This window comes from Nannospalax galili, unplaced genomic scaffold (genome assembly GCF_000622305.1).
Source record: "Nannospalax galili isolate Female #2095 unplaced genomic scaffold, S.galili_v1.0 scaffold310, whole genome shotgun sequence".
Classification (NCBI taxonomy): Eukaryota; Metazoa; Chordata; class Mammalia; order Rodentia; family Spalacidae; genus Nannospalax; species Nannospalax galili.
In genome coordinates this window covers 186992-209649 of record NW_008328488.1, presented here as the reverse complement: position 1 = coordinate 209649, position 22658 = coordinate 186992, and the positions used below count along the sequence as shown (strand labels likewise).

The window sequence follows — 22658 nt, the reverse complement described above, 5'->3', positions numbered from 1 at the left end:
AAAAATAAACTAATTAGGAATAAACCTAACCAAAGACATTCAAGATCTCTACAACGAAAATTTCAAAACTAAAAAGAGAGACAGAGGAAGACACTAGAGATGGAAAGACCTACCATGCCTTTACTTTTACATTTTATTTTTATTTAAGATTCGTACATATTTCTTGGGGGGGGGGCGGTGCATGAAAGCGTCACGGCCTGTGTGGAGGCCAGAGGACAGCTTGTGAGTCGGCTCCTCCTTCCACCACGTGGCTCCTGGGTTTGAACTAGGCCATCAGCTCACAAAGGTGGCGTTCACAGCACACAGTGCAGTGCACTGACCATAGCCCTCATGCTGTGCATGCCCATTTTTATCTATTGGAATTTCTGCTTGACAAAATTATTAGTAGCAAATCATAAGCAGTTTACTACCTGGAAAACGTCCATGACCTTGCCCTGGGCCCTGGGTGTGTGCTCGCTTTCACATTTTATTCTCAGTAGGACTTCTGAGTGCTCCGTGTGCCTTCTCATGGCCGTGTAGAGCTGCTGAGGGGCACACTATCCTGCTGCTCCGACATGCACTAAGTGTTGCTGCCCCCTCCGAACAACATAAAGCGTTACATGTAAATATGTGAAACTCATTTATATATGTATGTATATACATACATATTTCCCTATACATGAAGCATGGCACATGGCCACCCCTCCCCAAAATGAAATTCCCTCTGAACATCATGTGTGTGTGTGTGTGTGTGTGTGTGTGTGAGAGAGAGAGAGAGAGAGAGAGAATGACACATGATTAGACACTTAATCAAAAGGGCTAGTATTACATCTTATGTTAAAACACTGGTGCTAATTTCTCTTGGGTTTATTGGAGAAGGGTTTGAACTGACGTTGACATTCCTTGGGCACGAACCATGTCCCAGGCACTGTTCGAGTGCTTTCCATGCCTCAGCCCCATCTCAAAACCAAGAAGAAAAGAGTGTTTGAAGTACAGGGACATAATTTGAACAGTGAGATAAGCCTCTCCATGTTGGCTGGGAAGTCACATCCAAAGGGTGCCCGGGGTATTCTGCACCGCACACATCCTTTACCCACTGTTAGCGTTGTTGTGAATTTGCCTCTTCTGAGTTCTTTCACCAAGTCTCAGGCTTCCCCAGGTGGTTTTGTCTGGCTCTGCGCTTGGGTCTGCCATCCACCTCTGCCCACAGCAGAATGTTCTGTAGCCACTCGTGGTCTTTGCACCTGTGGCTTATTTGCAGTGCCGTGTAGCTAGGAACCTACCGCCCCAGGTGACCATCCACACGGGTAGCTGCTGTGTGGTAACAGTGACAAGGGAGGTTCTGTGTGATGACAGGCTCCTCCCTGTTCACTCCCTTCTGCTCTCTGGGTTTGGAGCATACAGTAGAATTTCACCTTCATGTCCTCTGAGGCTAGGTGTTACCTGCTGTTTGCTTTGCCCAGTGAGACTCATGATATGACATGTCAGTCCTTGAGAGATGGCATGTTCACTCTTCTGTCCTGGTCTTAAGAGTGTTGTGGGAGCACTTATTGATGAGACACCTCAGCGGGTCTAATGCCTAAGTAATTACATTTGTCAGAGGGGATAGAAATGGTTTATTCTGGAGCCAGTGTAGTGACCATGGCCCACAGCACAGATTCGAGTTACCTCAAATCCCGTATAACCATTTCATGAAGTTTTTATAGCAGCAGAACAAAAAATTCATAAATCAAGAACTTACATGGCCGTGGTGGGAGTCGGGTGGGTTACAGCGAAGAGTGGAGACCTGCCACGGGCCCCAGATGCTATCCACCATTTCATAGCTTTGGGGTTGGTGAAGCTTAGGGGTCTGTCATATGTTCCAAAAGGACTTGCCTAATAGTCCCAAGACATCAGGTCACTCAGAGGTGGGTAATAAATGACTGTTACTGAAATCACGTGGCTGTGGACCTGTACCACTCCAGCCTCAGCCGTCATTGACTCCGTTATCAGCCTGCCTTCCTACGTGCAACGTCTTGGGAGTTTTCGTCGACAGTGAACAAAGGCTCTGTGACTTGAGTCACACGCAGTGCACAGGATTTTACACTACTGACTTGGGCTCAGTTCTTCTGCTGTACTGAGCACTAAACTATGGTTTTGCATTACCGTGAGGCCAGATTTGTGCTTGAAGGTCCCTGGGGTGAGGTGCGGTGAGGAGGAAGTGCATGTTGAACTGCCAGCACCGAGCCGCCAAGCTGGATTGGGTGGGGGGGGGGGGGGGTGCTGAACTCGCTGTCCGCTCCTGTTCACTAGGAGCCTTTCTCGGCGTCTTCAGCCGCACTGTATGCTCCCTCCCAGGGTTCGAGGATGCCGTTAGAGTCGAAGCTCACTGCTACATGGAACAAGGTGTTCTTTCCTGTTACACATGTGTTGTATTAGGAGATCAGTAGCTCCTGCAATTGTAATGTTGGAAAGTTACTGAGATCTTCTTTCAACTCCATGATCAGACTGTTAGGAAGCATTTTCTGTGGCCGTAGAAGCGTACCCTGTCTGTATCACAGGGTCATTCTTTTTCAGTGTGTTTATGATACTCTAGCAAAGTACCTGAAGGCGGGTGATTTATAGACAGAAGTTTCCAGAATTCAGTGTTTTAGAGGTTGGAGGGCCAAGGCATGGTGCCAGCAGGTGTTAAGGTGTCAGGTCAGCATCTGTGCTCTGCTGTTGAGACGGTGCCTCGTGGCTATTTGTTCTAGAGGGGACAGGCATTGTGCCCGCACATGACCTAGGACAGAGGGGATATGAGCCCAGTGCCCCAGGTGCGAGGGGCTTCATGCTCAGGTCTCAGTTTCTTTGTAGAAAGCTCTGGTTCTGTTCTTTGGAGACAGTGTCCCCAGCTGGCCTCGTACTGGGGATGCATAGTCCTGTCTACCCCTGAACGCAGTATGCTCCTGTTTTGGCCTCCTTAGAGCTAAGATTGTAGGCACGCGCCACGAAGCCTAGCTCCTTCATCTCTATTTCAGAAATTAATTTTTACTTAACGTTCAAAATAGAGGGTTTCATTACATCATTTTCATGTAATTGAACTTTGCTCACATTCATCATTGCCCTCCACCTCCATCCTCTTTCCTGCCCCACCACCTTTGGGGGCGTGCGGCGCCTGCCCACATACAACAGAAAGCATGGTATTTGGCTTTTTTCCCAGCAGCCCCTCTTTTTCTTGTCCTGTGTGTGGACTTTTTAAAACGCAGAGTCTGAATATTAGAGTAAAGTGTGTTTGTCTCGTCTTTCTTATTTTTCTTAACACTAAAACAATGACAGTTTTAACACACGTATCCATGGAGACACATAGCATACTCTGCTATGTATTTAGTTTTTTTTTTTTTTTTTTTTGGTCTTTTTGACACCAGGCCTGGCTCTACTATATATTTCTTTAATGTACTTCTTGTTAATAAAATTGCTAATAACTTCGATTATACTCAGAAAATAATATCTAATTATAATTAATAATTTTTTCACCCAGTTTGAGGTGTTGAAAATGTTATTTTAGAAATTCATATATATTCTTCAACTGTGGGAACCAGTGCTGGAGGTCTAGTTTAGCACATATTTTGTTTGAGATGAGTCTCCCTATGCAGCTCTGGCCAACCTGGAGCTCCATGTAGACCAGGTTGACTTCTAACCCACAGAAATCCACCTGCTGCCTCCCAAGTGCTGGGCTTAAAGGTGTGCACCACCATGCTGGCACCAACACGAGCTTTGGAAAGATCTTGAATGAAGCAGCTTCTCCTTTGATGTCCTGCTGGACAGTTTGCCACAGCTGGCAGGAAAGGCTTGATTTCATGGCAGGTCTTGTGCTGATCAAGTCAGAGTGCCATCTCATGAGAGAGACTTTTAAACAGAGTTTTCTGGATTTTGAAAAGAGCCTGTGGCAAAAAGCATCTCTTGACCTAAGCTGTGCTCACCAAGAAGCCCCTGGGAGCTAGAGAATGAGCACTGTATGGTCAGGGGTTGGCAGGAAGGCCCTGGTTGTGCAGGACAGTGTCTGCTGTGTGGTCTGAGATTGGCAGGAAGGCCCTGGTTGTGCAGGACAGTGGCTGCTGTATGGTCAGAAGTTGGCAGGAAGGCCCTGGTTGTGCAGGACAGTGTCTGCTGTATGGTCCAAGGTTCGCAGGAAGGCCCTGGTTGTGCAGGACAGTGTCTGCTGTATGGTCCAAGGTTCGCAGGAAGGCCCTGGTTGTGCAGGACAGTGTCTGCTGTATGGTCCAAGGTTCGCAGGAAGGCCCTGGTTGTGCAGGACAGTGTCTGCTCTGTGGTCTGAGGTTGGCAGGAAGGCCCTGGTTGTGCAGGACAGTGTCTGCTGTGTGGTCAGGGGTTGGCAGGAAGGAGCTGGTTTTGCAGGACAATGGCCGCTGTGTGGTCAGGAGTTGACAGGAAGGCACTGGCCATGAGAATGGTAGTCATAACGTACCAGGCATCCATCACTGGTCATACCGCTGACATTCGAGCTTTTCTTGCATGGAAGACAGGTAAGTAGTTAAATAGGAGCTGCTCTAATGACTGTTTGGTTTACATGTGTAAAAGAAAGACTTGCTTCTTGTGCTGGATAGCTTTAGTGTCAACTTGACACACCTGGGTGGAGGGAGCCTCAACTGGGGAATTTCCTCTATTGGACTGGCCTGTGGCCATGTCTGAGGGGCATCTTCTTGATGAGTGATGTGGGAGGGCCCAGCCCACTGTGGGTGGTGCCACCCCTGGGCAGGTGGGCCTGTGTTGCATAAGAAAGCAGGCTGAGCAGGGGCCAGGGGAGCAAGCCAGTAAGCAGCATTCCTCCATGGCCTGTGCTCCAGCTCCTGCCTCCAGGTTCCTGCCCTGCGCTCCTACCTTGGGCTCCCTGATGACTGCGACCTGGGAGATGTAAGCTGAATAAACCCTTTCCTCCCCAAGTTGGTAATGGTCGGAGTATTTTGTCACAGCAATGAAGAAACAAACTAGGACACTTCTTTTTTGTGTGTATGAGTGTTTGCCTGCATGTATTATGTGTACTACATGCATGTCTGGTGCCCTCAGAGGCCAGAAGAGGGCATCAGATCTGGAAGTGGAGGTCGAGAAGGGTGTTAACTGCCATGTGATGCTGGGCCTTTGCAAAGACAGCAAGTGCTCTTAACCACTGAACCGTCTCTCCAGCCCCAAATTTTACCATCTTTTGACTACGTAGTACATAAAAATACTAAAAATGTTATCCTTTTCTTTTTGCCCTGTCACTAAGGGCCAACCATAATCTTCCACCAAAACCTGTGCTGCGGTTCTCATGAACACCCTCATGCACCAGGCATGCCTGTGTCTTCCCACACACTCATTTCCTTCAGCGCCACCGTGTTCATAATGGAATGCTTCTTTCTGTTTCTGCCTTGTGGTTCTGGCAGCTGAAGGCAGGACCTGTGCAAGCCGGGCAAGCCCTCTCCTTTGAACTAAGCCTGCCCTTTCCCTTAACCTCTGTTTCTGTATCTGAGTGACGTTCTTCTACATGGCATATAGAGATGGTCTCCAAGGTAGCGTAGCTTATGTTTTGCCAACTGCACATTTGGACTCTTTCTTCTCTGCCCCGGCAGTGGTGTGGTGTGTCACGTGGCAGAGCTGTTACTAGTTTGGGTGAGACCTCCATGCTGGTTGCTGTTCCCACTGGGTCCAGGTCCCTGCATCGCTTAGTGTGTCTTCTGATGAGCAGAGGGTCTGACTGGGTTTTACTCACACATGTTGGTCTCCCTCCTGCTCCCCAAGGATGAAAATACTGTTCATAAATTTTATCCCTTTCCCTTTCACACATGGGTTGGTTCCACTCCTAAAGTTATGGCAATGAAAATTCTCAGACTTCCTGAGAGGCCATTTGATGATACCAGTTGAAATGTTAATTGCAACTATCCCTCAACGCAGTTTTGCCAAGGGGTGTTTTAGTCATTGAGTTATGTGAAATAAGGGAAGAGAAGTGCCTTACACTGAAAATATCTGGGTTTGTTTAGTTACCAGTGAGTCTATACCAAGAAAGCATTACGAGCAAGCATTTTTAGAGTTAGGTTCCCGCTTCCATCCTAGACTGACATCTAGTCCTGGTTAACTCTGTATGTCTTATGTAGTATGTAAGTTTTGAAGGGCAGATTCAATACTTAATTTTATGAAGTGAACGTCACTTTTGAAGGAAGTGCACCCGTGAGCATCCTAGGGGGATGCAGCTGTAATTCTCCTCCCAGAGGGGCCCTACCTGTGAGGCAGCAGCCTGTGAAATTGCACCCTAAATTGTGCTGCAGATGAGTGGGGTGTTTAGAGCAAAACTTTCTGGTATCAGTAAAAAATGACTTGGTTCAGAACGAAGGACAATTCCCAGGACCTCAGAGGCTGTTTAGTCATGTGGGAGCCTTAGTAAAACGAAGTTGGACAGATGGGAAAGTAAGGGGCCCTTAGCAGTCCACACAGGGACCCCTCCCCCCACTCTGCTTTGAAGTTACCTGAATTTATCTCATAGTATCCTGCATTAGTTCTGCATATGATACACTACGTCTCTTCACTTTCCAAACATTTTCACAGTGGATGCTGATTAAGTGACAGGTTCTCATTAAGACACCACTTCAAAATATTCTGATTCACACACTTAGGCATTCTAATCATTTTTATTATTTTTAATTTTTTGTGTGTATGAGTGTAGTGCACCCATGTCATGCAGTGCCCACGGAGGTCAGAAGAGGGCACCAGGATTCCCCTGGAACTGGAGTTATGGACAGTTGTTAGCTGCCATGTGGGTGCTGGGAATCGAACCTGCAAGAGCAGCTGGAGCTCTTTACCACTGAGCCGTCTCTCCAGCCCCATGAATGCTGATCTTATTTAATATATAATATATGGGAAATTTTTCATTTCAGAACACTTGAGTCTAAAGTACCAATGTCATCTTAGTACAAATTGTAAATCTTCAGTCGGGCCAGTCAGATTAAGAAGTTTCCTTCTGAGCTTTCCCTTTCATTGGGGAACAAACAGTAATTTGGAAAGTGGAGCTGCAGGTAAAGAAGAGTCAGTATAACTGTCGTAAGAAACTAGCTGGGCCTATTTTGTACCCTAGCTTGATGATCTAGTAGTTATGTGGAGAACTTTCTGCAAAAAAATGATGTTTGTCTGATCTGCTTTTCTGACTTTGTATCTGCAGAGAGCTAGAAAGGCTGGTAATATTAAGGCTGTGTAGACAAGCCTTAAAGACACTGTAGTCGTTAAGGTCCCTGAGAATGGGTATAATACAAAAAAAAAATGATGTTTGCCTTTACGGAATCTCGCGTGGCAGGGAAGAGATGTCTTTGTTACTAGTCCTGTGTTCCAGTTGAGCTGCTGCTGGACGCTCCTTGTTTCTAATGTTCGTCTCCCTTTTCTGTGCAGGGTTATTTTCTCCTTTTCGAGTCTATGTTAGACTCTGTCCTTTATGCAAAGAACAAGTACTTGGGAAAAGGAGGATCGGGTGAGTATGAAGCTTCAGTTTTAATCTATTTTAGGCTGACCAAGAGAGCCTTTGAGTTTGAAATAAACTGCATGGCTGAGAAGGTTCCCAGCAGAATCGAAAGATGCTTCCAGTAGAAGCCGGTGGAGAGGCCACGCTGCCGTGCAGCCAGGTGGGAGTGCGGGACTCGAGGGAGCAGTGTTTTCAGAACATTCTCTAAAAGGTATTTTTTAAAATGAAAATATAAGGGCTAGGCTTTGGAAGCTTTCAATATTTGAATTAAAAAAAAGATCAGAAACACCTTTTCATTTTTAATCCTTACTGTTTGGTTGCAGTTTCCTACACTTAATCTTAACTAAAAGCTAATAGCATATTTTATACCAAATTAGAGATTATTCTCTCTAATAGAAAATTGTCATGACTTCACTTAGCAGTGTTTGATGAGAACATTGAATAGTGACGCTTCAGTTTCTAGAAGGGTTTTAAGCACCTCCCCCCGGTATGTACATGAACAGATCCCAATCAGTTCAGAAGTCTTTGCTTCGGTGTCTCTGGAAAACACATTATTGCTCCAGCTGTGTACTGGGGGCCAAGGGTGAGGGGGTGCCCTGGCTGGCTTGTGCTTGCATGCTGCATCCAGAGCAGGGGTTTGGTTTTGTTCGTTTTGTCACTGGAGGAAATTCATAGCATCTGGAGCATGAGTGAACTGGATCATTAAAGAGGAATTGAGTCGCCTCCCCTCTCTGCCCCTGCCTTCTCTCGGGGCTCCAGTCAGCAGAGCTGATGGACTGGGAGGACTCCTGAATTGGGCAGGGCTCCTGTCCATTCCTGTGGGCAGTTACAGTGCAGGTTAAGTCCTGAGGCTTAGCCATGAGCCAGGACAGCCCTTCAGGGTAGTGGGGCTGCTTCTGTAGCAGGGCTCTCCAGATCTCCTCTAAGGTGGCATTTGTCATTGAGTTCTGCATCCATGTCAGGACACCTTCCCGATCTCTGTCATGAACCTGGCTGGAATTTTTAGGTATATTTTACTCTGCAACAGCTGGTTGTGTGTTTCTACAACTGTAGTGGTCTCTTTAGTGACTGCAGGAAACAGTGCCATTGCTGATTCTCTAGTAGCTAACAAACGCCACGTTCACTTATGTTATAGGACATAACCCTCACCACAGTCCTCGTTTTGTTCTTTTTAAATATTTTATTTATTATTTTTATTTTATGTGTATGAGTATATTGCCTGCATGTGCATAAATGCTCCCATGTCCTGCAATGCCTACAGAGGTCAGACAAGAGCATTGGATCTCCTGGAACTGGAGTTACAGATGGTTGTTAGGTGCCATGTGGGTGCTGGGAATCGAACCCAGGTCCTCTGCAAGAGCAGTCTGTGCTCTTAACTGCTGAGCCGTCTCTCCAGCCTCTCCCCCTTTTAAAACATATTTTATTTATTATTTTTATTTTATGTGTATGAGTGTATTGCCTGCATGTATGTAAGTGCACTCATGTCGTGCAATGCCGCAGAGGTCAGAAGAGGGCTTCAGATTCCCCTAGAACTGGAGTTAAGGACGGTTCGTAGCTGCCATGTGTGTGCTGGGAATCGAACCCGGGTCGTCTACAAGAGCAGTCAGTGCTCTGAAGTGCTAAGCCATCTCTCCAGCCCCACAGTCAGTGCTCTTAACCGCTGAGCCGTCTCTCCAGCCCCACAGTCAGTGCTCTTAACTGCTGAGCCGTCTCTCCAGCCCCACAGTCAGTGCTCTTAACCGCTGAGCCGTCTCTCCAGCCCTACAGTCAGTGCTCTTAACCCCTGAGCCATCTCTCCAGCCCCACAGTCAGTGCTCTTAACCGTTGCGCCATCTCTCCAGCCCCACAGTCAGTGCTCTTAACCGCTGAGCCATCTCTCCAGCCCCACCACAGCTGTCTTAAGATCTGAGGAACAGCCTCAGAGGGTCCCAGGCAGTCAACACCATAAAGTGGCCAAGCCAGCATTACCTTTTTCCTTTTGAAAATTCCTGTCTGCCTGACTGAAATATTCATGTTCTTTTCACTAAATCTTGCTTTTCTGTTAAAGTACATTTTGTCTTGCTGTGGAGTTCTGGGGGTGTTCTGACAACTCTCCTTCCCCCAGCACTGTTTATCGATCTCACTGAGGAACTGACAGCAGCTAATGCGTTTGAATCAAATGCTCAGAGACATCCATTAACCCAGGTTAATGATTCGAGCTTGGTCCATATTTTTATGAAACTAACATAATGTCAAGAATACCTGGGGTATATTCAGAAGAATCCACATTTAACGGTTCAGACAGGACTGTGGAATGTTATTTGTTACATAATTAAGAAGGAAGAAGAACTAAAGATGAGCAACATGAAATAACGTACCGGTGTCTCAGTCGTTCTCGGCGGCTCCTCCTTGTAGGCTTTCACTTTGTTTTCTGAAGGGAGCACCAACTAAGCAACCAGCGGTGTGAACACTTAGAAAGAATCGTTGCTTTCCGAGGGCAGGGGCTGTAGGAGGCCTATGTGAGTATGACAGGTCCATGACCTGAGTTTATATTCAGCCTCTGCTCCTCTCCCTCATGAGGATTTGAATAAGTGTAAAGAAATACTGTGTTCTTGAATAGAGAACATTAATGGCATAAGTGTCACTTCCTCCCAGATTACTCTAAACATAATGAACTAAGAAGTATTGACAGTTGTTAAAGGCAGATGAGTAAGTACATGAGAATAAATTATGTTTCTTTTTCAATGTTAGAAAATTATGCAGTAGAATTTCTAATTTGTAATGCAGTTCCCTCCAAGAGGTTTGTCTTTAATTTATCTGATTTTAAAATTTATATTTTAGAAAAGTAAGGAGGAATGTCAAGGGAACCTTGAGTTCAGTCCTGAGGTGTTGGTGAAAGGGGCAGCCCTAGTAGTAAAGTGACCGTGACGCCTTGACAATTAAGACAGTATTGTTCTTGAAGGAGAGGTGAGCTGAAGAAAATAGAAAATCTGGTTACAGCCACACCTGTAGATGGCCTCTCTTAAAATGTTAGAAATGATATTTATGGCCAATTAAAAGACAGTTGTGTTTAAAAGTAAAGAAAAGCAGATGTAGTAGCTTTCACCTGTAATCCAGCGCTTGAGAATTGTAAACGGGATGATGGAGTCAAGACCAGCCATAGGTCTTGGAGTTTGAGGCTAGCCTGGTCTGTGGGAACCCTTGCCTTAAGGGAAAAAAAGAATAAAATAAAGGTGGGCTCAGTGGTACTTTCCCATAGTCCCAGGAGTTAAGATGCTGTGCAAGATTACTTAGGCCCAGAAATTCAAGAGCAACATAGTGAGACCCACAAGCAATCACAGAAAAAAAACATAATGTACACACAAAATCACACTAGATTTCCAGTGAATCAGATTAAATGCAAAAAAATTGTTCAAACTGGGGAGAAGGGGTTCCAGTTAGGAGCTTCAATTGAGGCCCCTAAAAGAATATGGAGCTGATTGCATCTAAGCAGGTTTCCACATGACAGAGACACACTGTAGGCAAGGTCACAAGAGGGACCAGCACAGGAGAACCTACCCAGTTCCTACACTGCAGGATCGCTCTGACTTATCAGAGATGCTGGATCTCGGCTCAGGACAGGAGCACGGACTGAAGGTGCTGCCTCTGTCATTGGGAGGGCTGTGCCTCGTCAGAGAAAGCTGTTCACCAGAATTTTCCCTTTCTTTCTGGAAGTTTTCTTGTTTTCACTCAGTTGTGTGGCTCCTTCAAGACATTGGCCATGCTACTAGCATGCTCCCCTTCTGTGTGTTCCACATTAATGTGTATGGTTCCATTTCGGGGGGCGGGGGGTAGAGGCCGGAGGTTGGTGTGGGTGTCTTCAGTTGTTCTCTACCTCAGGTTTTGAGGCAGGGTCCCTCACTGAACTTGGAGCTCAGCGGTGAGGTAGACGGGCTGGCCAGCAAGCCCCAGGGACCCTCCTGTCTCTACTTCCCTAGGACTGTGTACCTTGCAGGGGGCTGGGGACTGGTTGGTGGAGAGAGGAGAATACTGTCTGTGCTACATAGCACCTCACGGGCTAAGCCAGTTCCCCGCCTGAGGCTAATGGTTCGGTACTCATCAAAAGCTGGGTTTTCTCATAAGTGCTTAATATCTCTTTTGAACATTGACCATGTTCGTGTGGATCTGTCTGCTTTCATGTTTTTTGTCACTGGGTGTTTGTCGTTCACCATGTGATCTTAATTACTGAAGCTCTACACTGAGAATTTTGCTAAAGTTAGTGTCCTCTGACTGTTCATTTTCAATATGCCTTGACAGTTTGGTGGGGGGGCAGGGGGCGGGGAGAGGTAAAAAATTTAGTCTTTAGATGCTTTTGAACCAAAATGGAGAGGAATCTTGTTTTTAAGAATTTATCTTAAGTGTTATCTCTTTGTATCTATGAGGATACTTGTTACAAGAGACAAATCTGCTCCAGTAAACAGAAGAGGGTTTTTTTTAAAGGATAGGAAAACCAGACTAAAAAGTTAACACAGCCAGAAACAGTGTTTGGAGCTGCCTTTGACATTCAGGTGGTGGCCACTACCTACAGCTGGCAAATTATGTTACTGAACTTAGGCTCACAGTGTGTGTCCCAACAAACCAGGTTTGGTCACTTGGTCACCCATTCTCAGTAAATTAAAGACCCAAATGAACAGTAGAATACAGAGAAAGACTCATTCAGTGCGGCCACCCTGGGAAGAGGGGCAGGATCTAGACTCCCCCCAAGGCCATTGTCTGTCAGGGTTCTGAGATTAAGTTTAACAGAGGGCCAGGGATATGTGCATCTAAGCAGCCCTGGTCAAGGTCAGTCTCCCCACCATCCCTGTCTGGGCTTCTGTAATCTGTGAGAGGTCTGGCTGGTTAGAACCGTGTGGTCTCTTCGCTGGAGACAAGTTCCCCTCTGGCTGAGCCTTTCCGTCTCCCAGCATGTGGCTCTGGGGAAGTTCCCATTTGGAGGAGAGGGTTTGTTTCAGTAGTTGATAGGCTGAGAGATACAAATGTCTCTAGAACCCTTTCCTTTCACAAGGCCAGTTACAGTTGCACTGTGGAGTATACCCATGCTGCCTCTAAGGTAGCCACAGCTCTCAGTGCACACCTTAATAGAGCCTGGTCACCCGCCGTCTTCTGTTCTCCTAAAGGGAGCAGACCTTGCCTCCTATGCAGAGGATGGAAGGAGCCTGCAGGAGGGAGGCCATGGAGAGCTGGGGACATGCCCTGCAGCCACACTTATGCCTCTCGTGCTAGTGCTCATCACGAACCACCTGTGAGATTTGGGTTCCCGAGTGTCTCCCTCTCTGCATGGGAACTGGGCCCAAGCCTGGCCACTTCCTTTTCACTGGCTCTTTCTGCCTGTCACCTCATCCGTCCTTCAGAGCTAATAGTGGTATTGCAGTCTAGTCTCTCTCAGTCCAATTGCTCCTTCCTCCGTGTCCTCCAGCAAGTGCTCCTGTAGAGTGGAAAGCGTGGCCTGACATGTCATGGAAGGCCCGCCGTCTTCTGGCACCTCGGACCTCTGTTGTCAGCTGACTGCTTATCTTGTTAGCTGCTGAGGAGTGGCCATGTTGTTACTTTACCACCCTGACTTCAGTCTTGTCTGTAAAATGAAGGTTATAGTTCAGCCTTAGAAACTTTCTCAGAGCCTGTCATCCCAGCTACACAGGAAACTAAGGCAGGAGGATCACAAGCCAGGTCCAAGTAACTTAGATTCTGTCTCAAAATAAAAAAAATGAAGAGAGAGCTGGGGACGTTCTCAGTGGGGAGCGCTTGCCTAGTATGAAGGTTAGCATTAGCTGTGTAGAATCACCTAGAAAGTGAGCCTCCAGGCACACCTGTCGTGGATTGTCTTCATCATTTGAGGCAATGAGACATGCCCTAAAAGTGGTGCCGTTCCCTGGCTTGGGTCGTAGACTAAATAAAAAGGAGAAAGCGAGCTGACCACTAGCAGACATCTCTCTGCTTCTTGACTGTGGGTGTCATGTGACCAGCGCTTCAGTGCCGCCAGGACATCCCCACCATGATGGAGTGCCCTCGACCTGCGAGCAGAGTGAACCCTTCCTCTCTTAAGGTGTTTCCGCAGGTGTTTCACCATAGCGACTTAAAAATAAGATGCCCTCCCCTGTGTGAGACCTAGGTTCAGTAAGTAGAATCGCCTCTGAATCTGAATGAGAGCCTTTAATATAAACTAGTTGCTCAGTAAGTGTAAGTCTGCTCCTGAACTGAGCTGTGACATGAGATCAGCACTGGGCTCATTACAAAGGTAAGATGGCTTTGGACCGGTCCTTTATACAGCGCCTCCCAGTTCCACACCTCTGCATCGATTACATCAGGTGCAGCCTCTGACACTGGCTGCCAGTGTTAAACGCCTGTGTATTTCTGTAGTTCATGGTCTACCTCTCTTCTTATTTTCCCCCATGTTAACTAATGTGGCATTTCCCCCAGCAATATTACAGTAACATGTGGCTACTTTTATTCAGTACAGTTTTTAAAGCATATTCCATGTATATATTAGTCTAGCTAAACTTCAGCAAACCTGATAACAATTTATAACCTAATGATGGAGAAATGTCCAGTCCCCAGATAAATACCATTTGATTTCTAAGGCCTTGTGTAAATTGGCAGCTGGCTAAAGTGGCTTGACCCCGAATGCTACTTTCTGTGAGAGTTCTCCTACCCTGGGCTCTGCCTGCAGGGTCTAGAAGCTAGTGAGGCCTTTCCCAGGGATGAAGGGGTTACCATCTTGGTCTCTTCACCACATGGGCTGTTCCAGTGACAGGTGAATTTTGGGCAGGTGAATCGGGAAAGATACGGATGGCAGAGCCGTGCATTTATAAATGGTCTGGTACCAGGCTGCTTCTGTCCAGTCAGCACTTTGCTAATTTCACAAGCAGGAATAATTATTTAATTACAGCTTCCGTCTGACAAAAAGCCCAATGCTAGGTGTGTGAGCAGGAAGGTGAAGGGTTAGTCGGATTCTGGCAGGCAGCCCAAAGTTTAGGCAGCTGGATGAAGGTGGGTACTCAACCAGATTGACCGCTGGCACTGGTCATAAGGCTTTAATGAATATTCATGTCTTGCTGAGAGATGAAAAAATTCATTTCTAAGTTAAAAATACAAACCATGGTTTTTATCTTTGTGAAATATAATTAGCTTAAAATTTTGCTTTAACCGGCAAAAAGAAACCACAGTGCTCTCGGTGTTTCTCTTGCCGTTGGCATGGTGTCAGAAGGCTTATTCCTTACAGTGTTACATTTTCTCTTAGAAGAACCTTCCATCTTGCTGGTGTTGCCAGCACACCGTGAGGCTGGAGGTGGTGGCAGATCAACAGCGGGTTTGGAAAAGGCTGGGAGTGTTTTAGTCTCACAGGCTGCCTGGTTTCTGCCCCGCTCTCCAGTTCTGGCACCGCAGCACAGTAGGTGACGGGTAACAAACGAATGAGGTGCTGTCCCCACATTTCACTTACAGACCTGGTCAGCACACTGAACGTGCTGTGTGAGCTGTAGGCTTTGAACCTAGTGTAGGAATTGATGATGTTAAAAAAATCAGTGAAGATAGAACTGAAGGAACTGTGTTAACTGGATGTCTCTGTCGGGTATTACCCTAAACTGCAGATCAGTGGCACTCCCTAGGGGACTGACAGTCTGATGACCCAGTAGTAACCACTGTCACCCACGTCTCCTCTGTCAAGGGTCTCTGGGTGTGGCTTATTGTCTCTGTAGACAAGGCCTCACCGAACACAGCCATGATTCTGCTTGCACTGTTATATCTGTTTTTACACTGATCACACAGTCATTTCAACAAAATCACAATGACCTCTGAAACCTACAGCAGTATCTGCCGACCTAACTGGAGCTGACTGCCTTTGTCAGTGTCACATGGGAAGCTGAAGCAGTCTCAGTGGCCGGCAAAGGGTACGGAGAAGCCAGCCAGACCCCCAGTGCTGCCTCAGGACCCCATTTTGTTTCTAGGGTTTCTCATTTGAAGGATGTGGTTTGGGGACTGAACATCTTGCCCCGTGGCAGCTCTCTTGCTGGCCAGCATTCCCCGTAACAAGTCAGGCTCTTGTACTGGGAGCCAAACCGGTCACTTTGCCTGCTAGTGAAGGGGGTGGGGAGTAGCTCCCTGCTTGGCAGTCAATGAGCCCTGGCTGCTGTGAGCACACCTTCCTGCAAGGCGCTGGGGGACTGGAGAGGCTGCCGGGTGCAGCGCTAGGACCTTGTCCTGCTGTTTTGGGCACGTCTTACCCTGGGCTTTAGTTGGAGGGTCATTTAGAGCTGTTGTCCTTGAGTAACAAAGTTTCCAAAGGTGAGATAGAAACGGTGTGGTGACTTTTGAGTCTGACGGCTGGCCAGTAGATAGGAGTGTTTGTTTTGCACTTGTACTTCTTCTGATGTACGAGCATGTGATTTATATTTTCTTTTAATTCATGAATTCTCTAAAGCTTGATACTTCAGCTTTTGGAAGGGAAGTACCATGTTCTGTGTTATGTTTAAAACTACGTCGTCTTAGCGATTCTTCTGGGTCCCGGCTCTTGTCCCCAGCACCTCCTGGTCCTCATCCTTCTCTGACCCCACTGGTTCAGCCTCTGCTGTCCCCCTGCACTGTGGCACTGTGGCACTGTGACCTGCTTCCCAGGTCTCATGGTCCCTGACACTTAGATTTCTGTTTGTATGTTCATGGTCCTCATTTTGTGCCTTGGACTCGGATCGTCTCGGATCTTGTGTTCTGTCTCCTTACTGGCGTTTTTATCTGTGCCAGAAGTACTAAACTCTTTCCTCCAGAGTCTGCCTGTCTGTTAAAGCCAAGCACTGCTTCTGGGGCTCCACAGCTCCTCAGCCAGTCGGCCCTGAGGTCCCCTCCAGATTGCCCCTTGAATCCATTTCCTTTCCAGCCCCCCAGCCATTCAGTTCTGACACCCGAATCATTACGTTTCTCTGAATTTGTGTTTTCCAGTATCATCTCATTCCTTCTTCACATTGCTCTCCAAATGGTTTTCCTAAAACCAAAATCTGATCGTGTGCCCTGGGGAGAAATTGTTCAGAGTTATTATTGGAATAAATTCCAGTCTCTGACGGTGGTTTACAGAGGCACCGTGCTGACCTTTGTGGTGACCCGGACACATGTGGTGCCCACTCTGCCCAGAACACCCTTCCCCTCCTGACTCTATTTTTTTTTTTAATATTTTATTATTTTTATTTTATGTGTAGGAGTGTATTGCATGTATTTAGTGCACCCGTGTTGTGCAGTGCCTGCAGAGGCCAGAAGAGAGTGTCAGAATACCCTGGAACTAGAGTTACAGATAGTTGTTAGCAACCATGTAGATGCTGGGAATCGAACCTGGGTCCTCTGGAAGAGCAGCCAGTGTTGCAGCCACTCTTGATTTGGATTCCGTTCTTGTGTGCTGTCCCAGCTTGCTCTGCGCTAACAAATCTGAGTTTGTTGGTTATGCTGTGCCTCCACAGCCCCTTGTGCTTTCCTTTTGTGAGGTCAGCCTGAGCTCTCTGAGATCCTGCCTCAAAAATAAGTAGGTAAATACAAGTTTCCTGTGGGTAGGGACATGTACCCACAGTGTTTAAATGAGACTGGCACATACTTTGTGTTCATAAGCATTTCCTTTTAGATTAAGAAAATGTAATATGAGCCGGCCTCCTACATACCCACAAAGTTCCATCACATGATTTGAGTTTTCTAGAACATGTGAAGTAGATGTCTGGTACCTTTTTCAAGTTGTTTAAGTTTTAACATTAGTCATTGTGCTTCCTTCAAGTTGTAGTCATTTTAGAGCCCACTGTTGGAATGCTATTTTCCCACCGCAGTCACAGGTACGTGCGGGAGCTTGGCTGTCTCCCTGTCTTTCCTTCCTCACCGCTTGCTCATAGTCTGTGCTGATGGATTCGGTACTTGTATGTAGCCTTTTAACCTGCCCTCTCAGGGAAGAGAAGAGGCTCCATTGTGGGCTGTTTTCTTGGTTCCAGTCTATCCTGACATTTGCACGATCAGCCTCGTGGCAGTAAGTGATGTGAGCAAGCACGCGGATAGAATTGCCTTCTGGGATGACGTCTATGGCTTCAACATGTCCTGCATGAAGAAAGCAGTTATTCCAGAAGCTGTTGTGGAAGTTTTAGATCCGAAGACTCTTGTTTCCGACCCTTGTGGTGTCAAGGTAGGGGTTTGACTCTTTTTTTCAAGTATGACAATAATCCCATTTACCTGAGTTTTCTTAACTCATCAAGTTGTCTATTTAACCAGGGACTGCTCAATGCACTAATGGAGTTGGGGGTCTGCTCAGTGCTCTGGCACTGGTGTGACTGTGGGTCTGTTCAGTGCTCTGGTGCTCTGTAGGAAGGGATCTCTGGGGCTGTCTGACTCAGCAAGCAGGAATACTTACTGCCCACTTGGCCTTAAGGCAGAGCAAAAGAGTGTGGCGAGGGGAGCACATGCCTCTCTGGTGCTCCTTGTCATCCCACACTGCTGGGAGTAGATGAGGTAGACGATCTGGGCTGACAGCAGAGGTGTCTGAGGAGCACATGCCTCTGCAGAATCAGACTCGCCTGTTTCATGTCATGTGTTTTTTCCTCCCACATACAAAAGGCAGCACTCTGGGCTGGAGAGATGGCTCAGCGGTTCAGAGCACTGGCTGCTCTTGTAGAGGACCCAAGTTCGAATCCCAGCATCTACATGGTGGCTAACAATCTGTAACTCCAGTTCCAGGGGATCCGACACCCTCTTCTGACCTCCTTGAGCATTGCAGACACAGGTGCACCTCCCCACATGCAAGCAATACACTCATACACATAAAGTAATAATAAAATACATATTTAAAATTTTTTTAATTTGTTATTTTATGTGTATGCGTGTACTGCCTGCATGTAAGTGCACCCATGTCGTGCAGTGCCCTTGGAGGTCAGAAGAGGCTGTCAGATCCCTTGGAACTGGAGTTACAGACAGCTGTTAGCTGCCATGTGGCTGCTGGGAATCAAACCTGGGTCCTCTGCAAGAGCAGTCTGTGCTCTCAACCGCTGAGCCATCTTTCCAGCCCCTAAAAATACATATTTTTTTAAAAGCAGCATACTATACATTTAAAAAATTTTTCTCCAACTGTTTTAAATGAGTGCTAAGCTGGCTGGCTTGCCTCTGGTCACCGGCCTGTGCTCCATCAGCTGCTGCAGTGGAAAGTCATTTCTACGCCTTCCCAGAGTGAGCTGAGCAAGGGTCCGGGGCTGTGTCTTCCTAAGATGCATCTTCAGAGCTCTGCGGTTTAGTCTGAATTACTGTGGGTTTTCCTGCCGTCCAAGAACCAGCAAACACCTTTGAGTACAATGTGAGGCAAATTCTCAGCACCATGTGTTTTCAAGTTGTCTTTTCCTCTAAAAATATCAGTTGTTAGCTGGGCGTGGTGGTGCACACCTTTAATCCCGCACTCAGGAGGCAGAGGCAGGCAGATCTCTGTGCTTTCAAGGCCAGCCTGGTCTACTTATTGAATGAATGAATGATCAGTTGTTACTTGAGCAGACGCGGCCAGTACACCACAGCTCTTCTAAAATGTGATTTGGGAGAGAGCGCTGAAAACTGGTCTTTTTATTTGGAAGCCTTTAGTGTGTCTTAGAAAAGCGAACAGATGGGAGCCATGGTTTTGTGTGCATTGTTGTTTATCAGGAGTCGAAGGAGTGGGCACCGATTTGATTTAAAGGATTAACAAAATGTTAATATTCCTTAGGTATGGAAATAATCCTCAAAATGGTGGGGGTTTACAAATTATGAAGCATTGGCTTACTCGGTCTTTTGTATAAAAGAATAAGTATCTGGCTAGGGCTTTTTTATTGCTGTGTTTGCTGACCTCTTCTCCGTTTTAATGACAGCACATAGACTGCCATACCACCTCCATCTCAGACTTGGAATTTGCTTCAGATTTTACCCTGAAAATCACGAAGACGGCCGTATGCACGGTAGGCCTCTCCCTCTACTCCACAGATTGCGCTTGTGGTATGGTTGTTGGCAGGGCTGTGAGTTAATTACCAGGCAAGTGATGAACTTTGTCTGTCTTCGCCTTCACTAGGCCACTGAGCAGAGCTGGCTAATAGCTGAGAGCTCGGTAGTTAGGGCAGCCAGAGTTAGATGCATGCCTATGTAATCTCAGCCCTCAGGAGCATCAAGAGTTGAAATCAGCCTCAGCTACGTAGGGAGTCTAAGGCAGTCTGGGCAGACAAAGAAACAGAGTTAGTGTAGATGAATACAAAGTGGTAGGCAATCTTGTTTAATCTTTTTTCTTTTCTTTTTAAAATTTTCTGCCTTATAATTAATGAAGAACATGCAGTTTTATCTTCAGAGACAAAGTTCTTGTCCTGTGCCTCCCATTAACTCTTTAGACAGTTTTATTTAGTAGAACACCATGTATTCATGTATGAAGAGTCATTGAGGAGCTGACATTGAGTCACCCTGACACATTAGGTTTTAGAAAGGAAAGCCAGATCTGAGTGCACATTGATTTACGGTGGGAGAGGGGGTTGTCCTGTCTGTCTGTTGAAAACAGGTCTCATTATATAGCTCAGGGTGGCCTTAAGCTCCTAGGTCTTCCTGCCTCAGCCTCTCAAGTGCTGAGGTGACAGGCATGAACCGCCAGGCCTAGCCTGGCCCTGAATTCCACGCATCTCTGCTTCCCCCTCAGACAGTGCCCTGCATCAAGGGAAGGTGGCAGCCATCTGCTTAGTGATCCCGTGCACCGATCGATGAGATCGTGAAAGCTGGGGTGTTGTACTTCTGACCTTCTCATTTCACCCTCCCTTTAAATAACTTCTAAATATTTATTCTTTTTAAGGTGGTATTTACCTTTACCCAAAGACTCAAAACCTTCATAAAATCTGGGCCTTTCCTCAGGCAAGTCTGAATTTACATAGAGTGTCACATGAGTCCTCTCTTTATTTTAAAACTGGTAAGAAGGGAGAGATTCAGAAAGAGCCCTGTTCCCTCTCAGGGTTGACCTGGAGTGCCTGTTCCCCCACCAACATCTTTGTCTGCAGTTTTCAAAAGGTGAACTGATCATGAGCAATTTAAACTCAGGGTCTGGTGACTCTGTGGCACTTCATGTGGCTCTTGATGACTTAGCATCTGCCTGCCTTCCAGCCCTTTTAACTGTATTTATGTCTGTGTGCATGTGTGTGGGCACATGTGTTTGCCTGTGTGTGTGTGTGTGTGTGTGTGTCTGTGTCTATGTGTCTGTGTGTGTGTGGTATGTGTTTGCCTGTGTGTGTGTATGTGTGTGTGTGGTGTGTGTGTTTGCCTGTGTGTGTGTTTGCCTGTGTGTGTGTGTGTGGAGCTGGAGGTTGACGTCCTGTGTCACCCTCTGTCACTGTCTATTCTTTTGAGACCATACGATTACTCTGTAGCCAAATGAGTAACACACGGTGTGGTTCTGTAGTTTAAGGAATTTTACTTTTATTGAAGTTGGTCTTAAAATTTTTTTTAATTTAATATGTAAATTCCAGATCTGTGACTGGACCACCTATTATAGTCCCTTATCTAGATAATCAAAAGCTCAATTGTATTGTCCCTATTTCCCACAAGTTTTCTAATGTTCCTCTTTGATAACTAACTTATTTGGACAGTTGAAATTGCAGACTAACAACTCTAACCCCTACCCTTCCTGCAGGGTTTAATTTCAGTCGTCCAGAGTTAAAGACCATCTTTATTAATGGAAATTGAACTGTCTATAAGGAAGTCTTAGAAATTGCTTGTCATTATCACCAGTTTTAAATAATGTTTCAAGTTTGTTTTTGCTGACCTTCACCTAAAATGAGAACAGGTGAAAGTATAAGATGTCAAAAACTGCTTTTTCTAGTTGTGTGTAGCTTTGAACTTTAACAGAGAGGCAGTCAGCTGACTCTGGCTGGCAGGTCCCTTTTCTTCCAATTTGCTGGTCCTGGTTCTGAGTTTGAGACAGCAGAATCAATCAGTCTGCTTTTACCTGGATAGCGTTTATTGAGGAATTGGAATTCTCAGACATTGGGGTGGCTAAGGGAGCACACACAGTTCCTTGAACTGCGCCTCAGGACTGGCATGCCAGGGAGCTTCCTCGTCTGGGAAAGGAAGACAGATCTACCAGTGAGACCCGACCGCCTGCTGCCCTGGTAGGGCCTCAGGTCACAGCACCCTCCTCTGCCATCCTGTCCCTGCAGCCCCAGGCCTCCTCTCACTAGCAGGTCTGCTTGGTGGAGGCCATGCAAAGTGGTGCCCAGGCTATTGGTGAAGTGTTTGAAAGTTTCAAGTCAGATGAAGATTTTAATATATAGTACTGATTGTTAACTCCTCTGGGAATTTTCTGTCAAGTAGTAGATGAAACTCCTCTTCCTGTGGTTACAGGAATCATCTGACACTGAGCATCTTTCTGTGCTTGGGTAGCGTGCTCCCTGAAAGCACTCTCCCTGAGTTGTCAGAATCATTTAAACTGGCCTGGCAAGCAAGGTCGCATTGTGCTGGTGAGGAGTAGAAATCACTATCGTGTTTTATCATCAAAATTTCCCACTTTCTGACCCCCAAAAGCCTTGTGAATGGACTGTACAGACCACTAAAGGCCTCAAGAGCCATAAGTAAAGCATTACAGGTGTGGGCACAGCCACTGTACTGCAAACCGAAGTGAAATGTACTGTGTGCAGCACTTTATGTTGAGAGAGAAAGAGGGAGTGTTGTAAATCAAGATGCAGTTCTCTGCAGGGACAGTGGAGAGATTGTCTGATGAGAAAGACCTCTGTCTGTCCTTCACTGTACACTTAAGTAGCTCAGCAAGTAAAGGGTTCAGCCTTTTGAACTCCAGAACCCGAATAAAGGGGGAGGTGAGAATCTGAGCATTGACTCCATGGCATCGTCCTCTGACCTCACATGTGCTCACAAGCATGGTCAAGCACAGCACACTCACACACACATGCGTGCAACTTAAAAAATACTTTTATTGAATTTTGGAGAATTTCCTGTCCTATGCAGACCCCTTCCTCTGTCTGCACTTCCCCTTACTATCTCCACCCCAGTTTTATGCCCTCTATTTTTTAAGGTCTTTCAAGACTAATTTCTATCCCCAGATGCCCCTTGGTGTGTGTCCACCCACTGAAGCCTGGCCAGCCTACCCAGCACCACAGCCTTACAGAAAACTGACTTGCCCTCTCCCGCAGCTGTCAGTTGCCAGTGGTTCTCAGCTAGGGCTGAGGCGTCTCACCCCCCCCCACCCCCACCCTCA

The 22658-nt window shown here is 46.6% G+C and overlaps 1 protein-coding gene across 4 annotated transcripts in view; it reads left to right on the top strand.

Moving 5' to 3' along the window:
• The window catches only part of Prmt3 (protein arginine methyltransferase 3), a 98681-nt gene that overhangs the window by 36665 nt on the left and 39358 nt on the right, over nt 1-22658 (top strand). For all 4 annotated transcript variants that reach the window (XM_008827243.3, XM_008827235.3, XM_029560592.1 and 1 more), the window contains 3 exons: nt 7372-7450; nt 17410-17597; nt 19294-19380. In XM_008827243.3, the coding sequence (XP_008825465.1) occupies nt 7372-7450; nt 17410-17597; nt 19294-19380 (354 nt within the window). The remainder of the gene's footprint in view (nt 1-7371; nt 7451-17409; nt 17598-19293; nt 19381-22658) is intronic.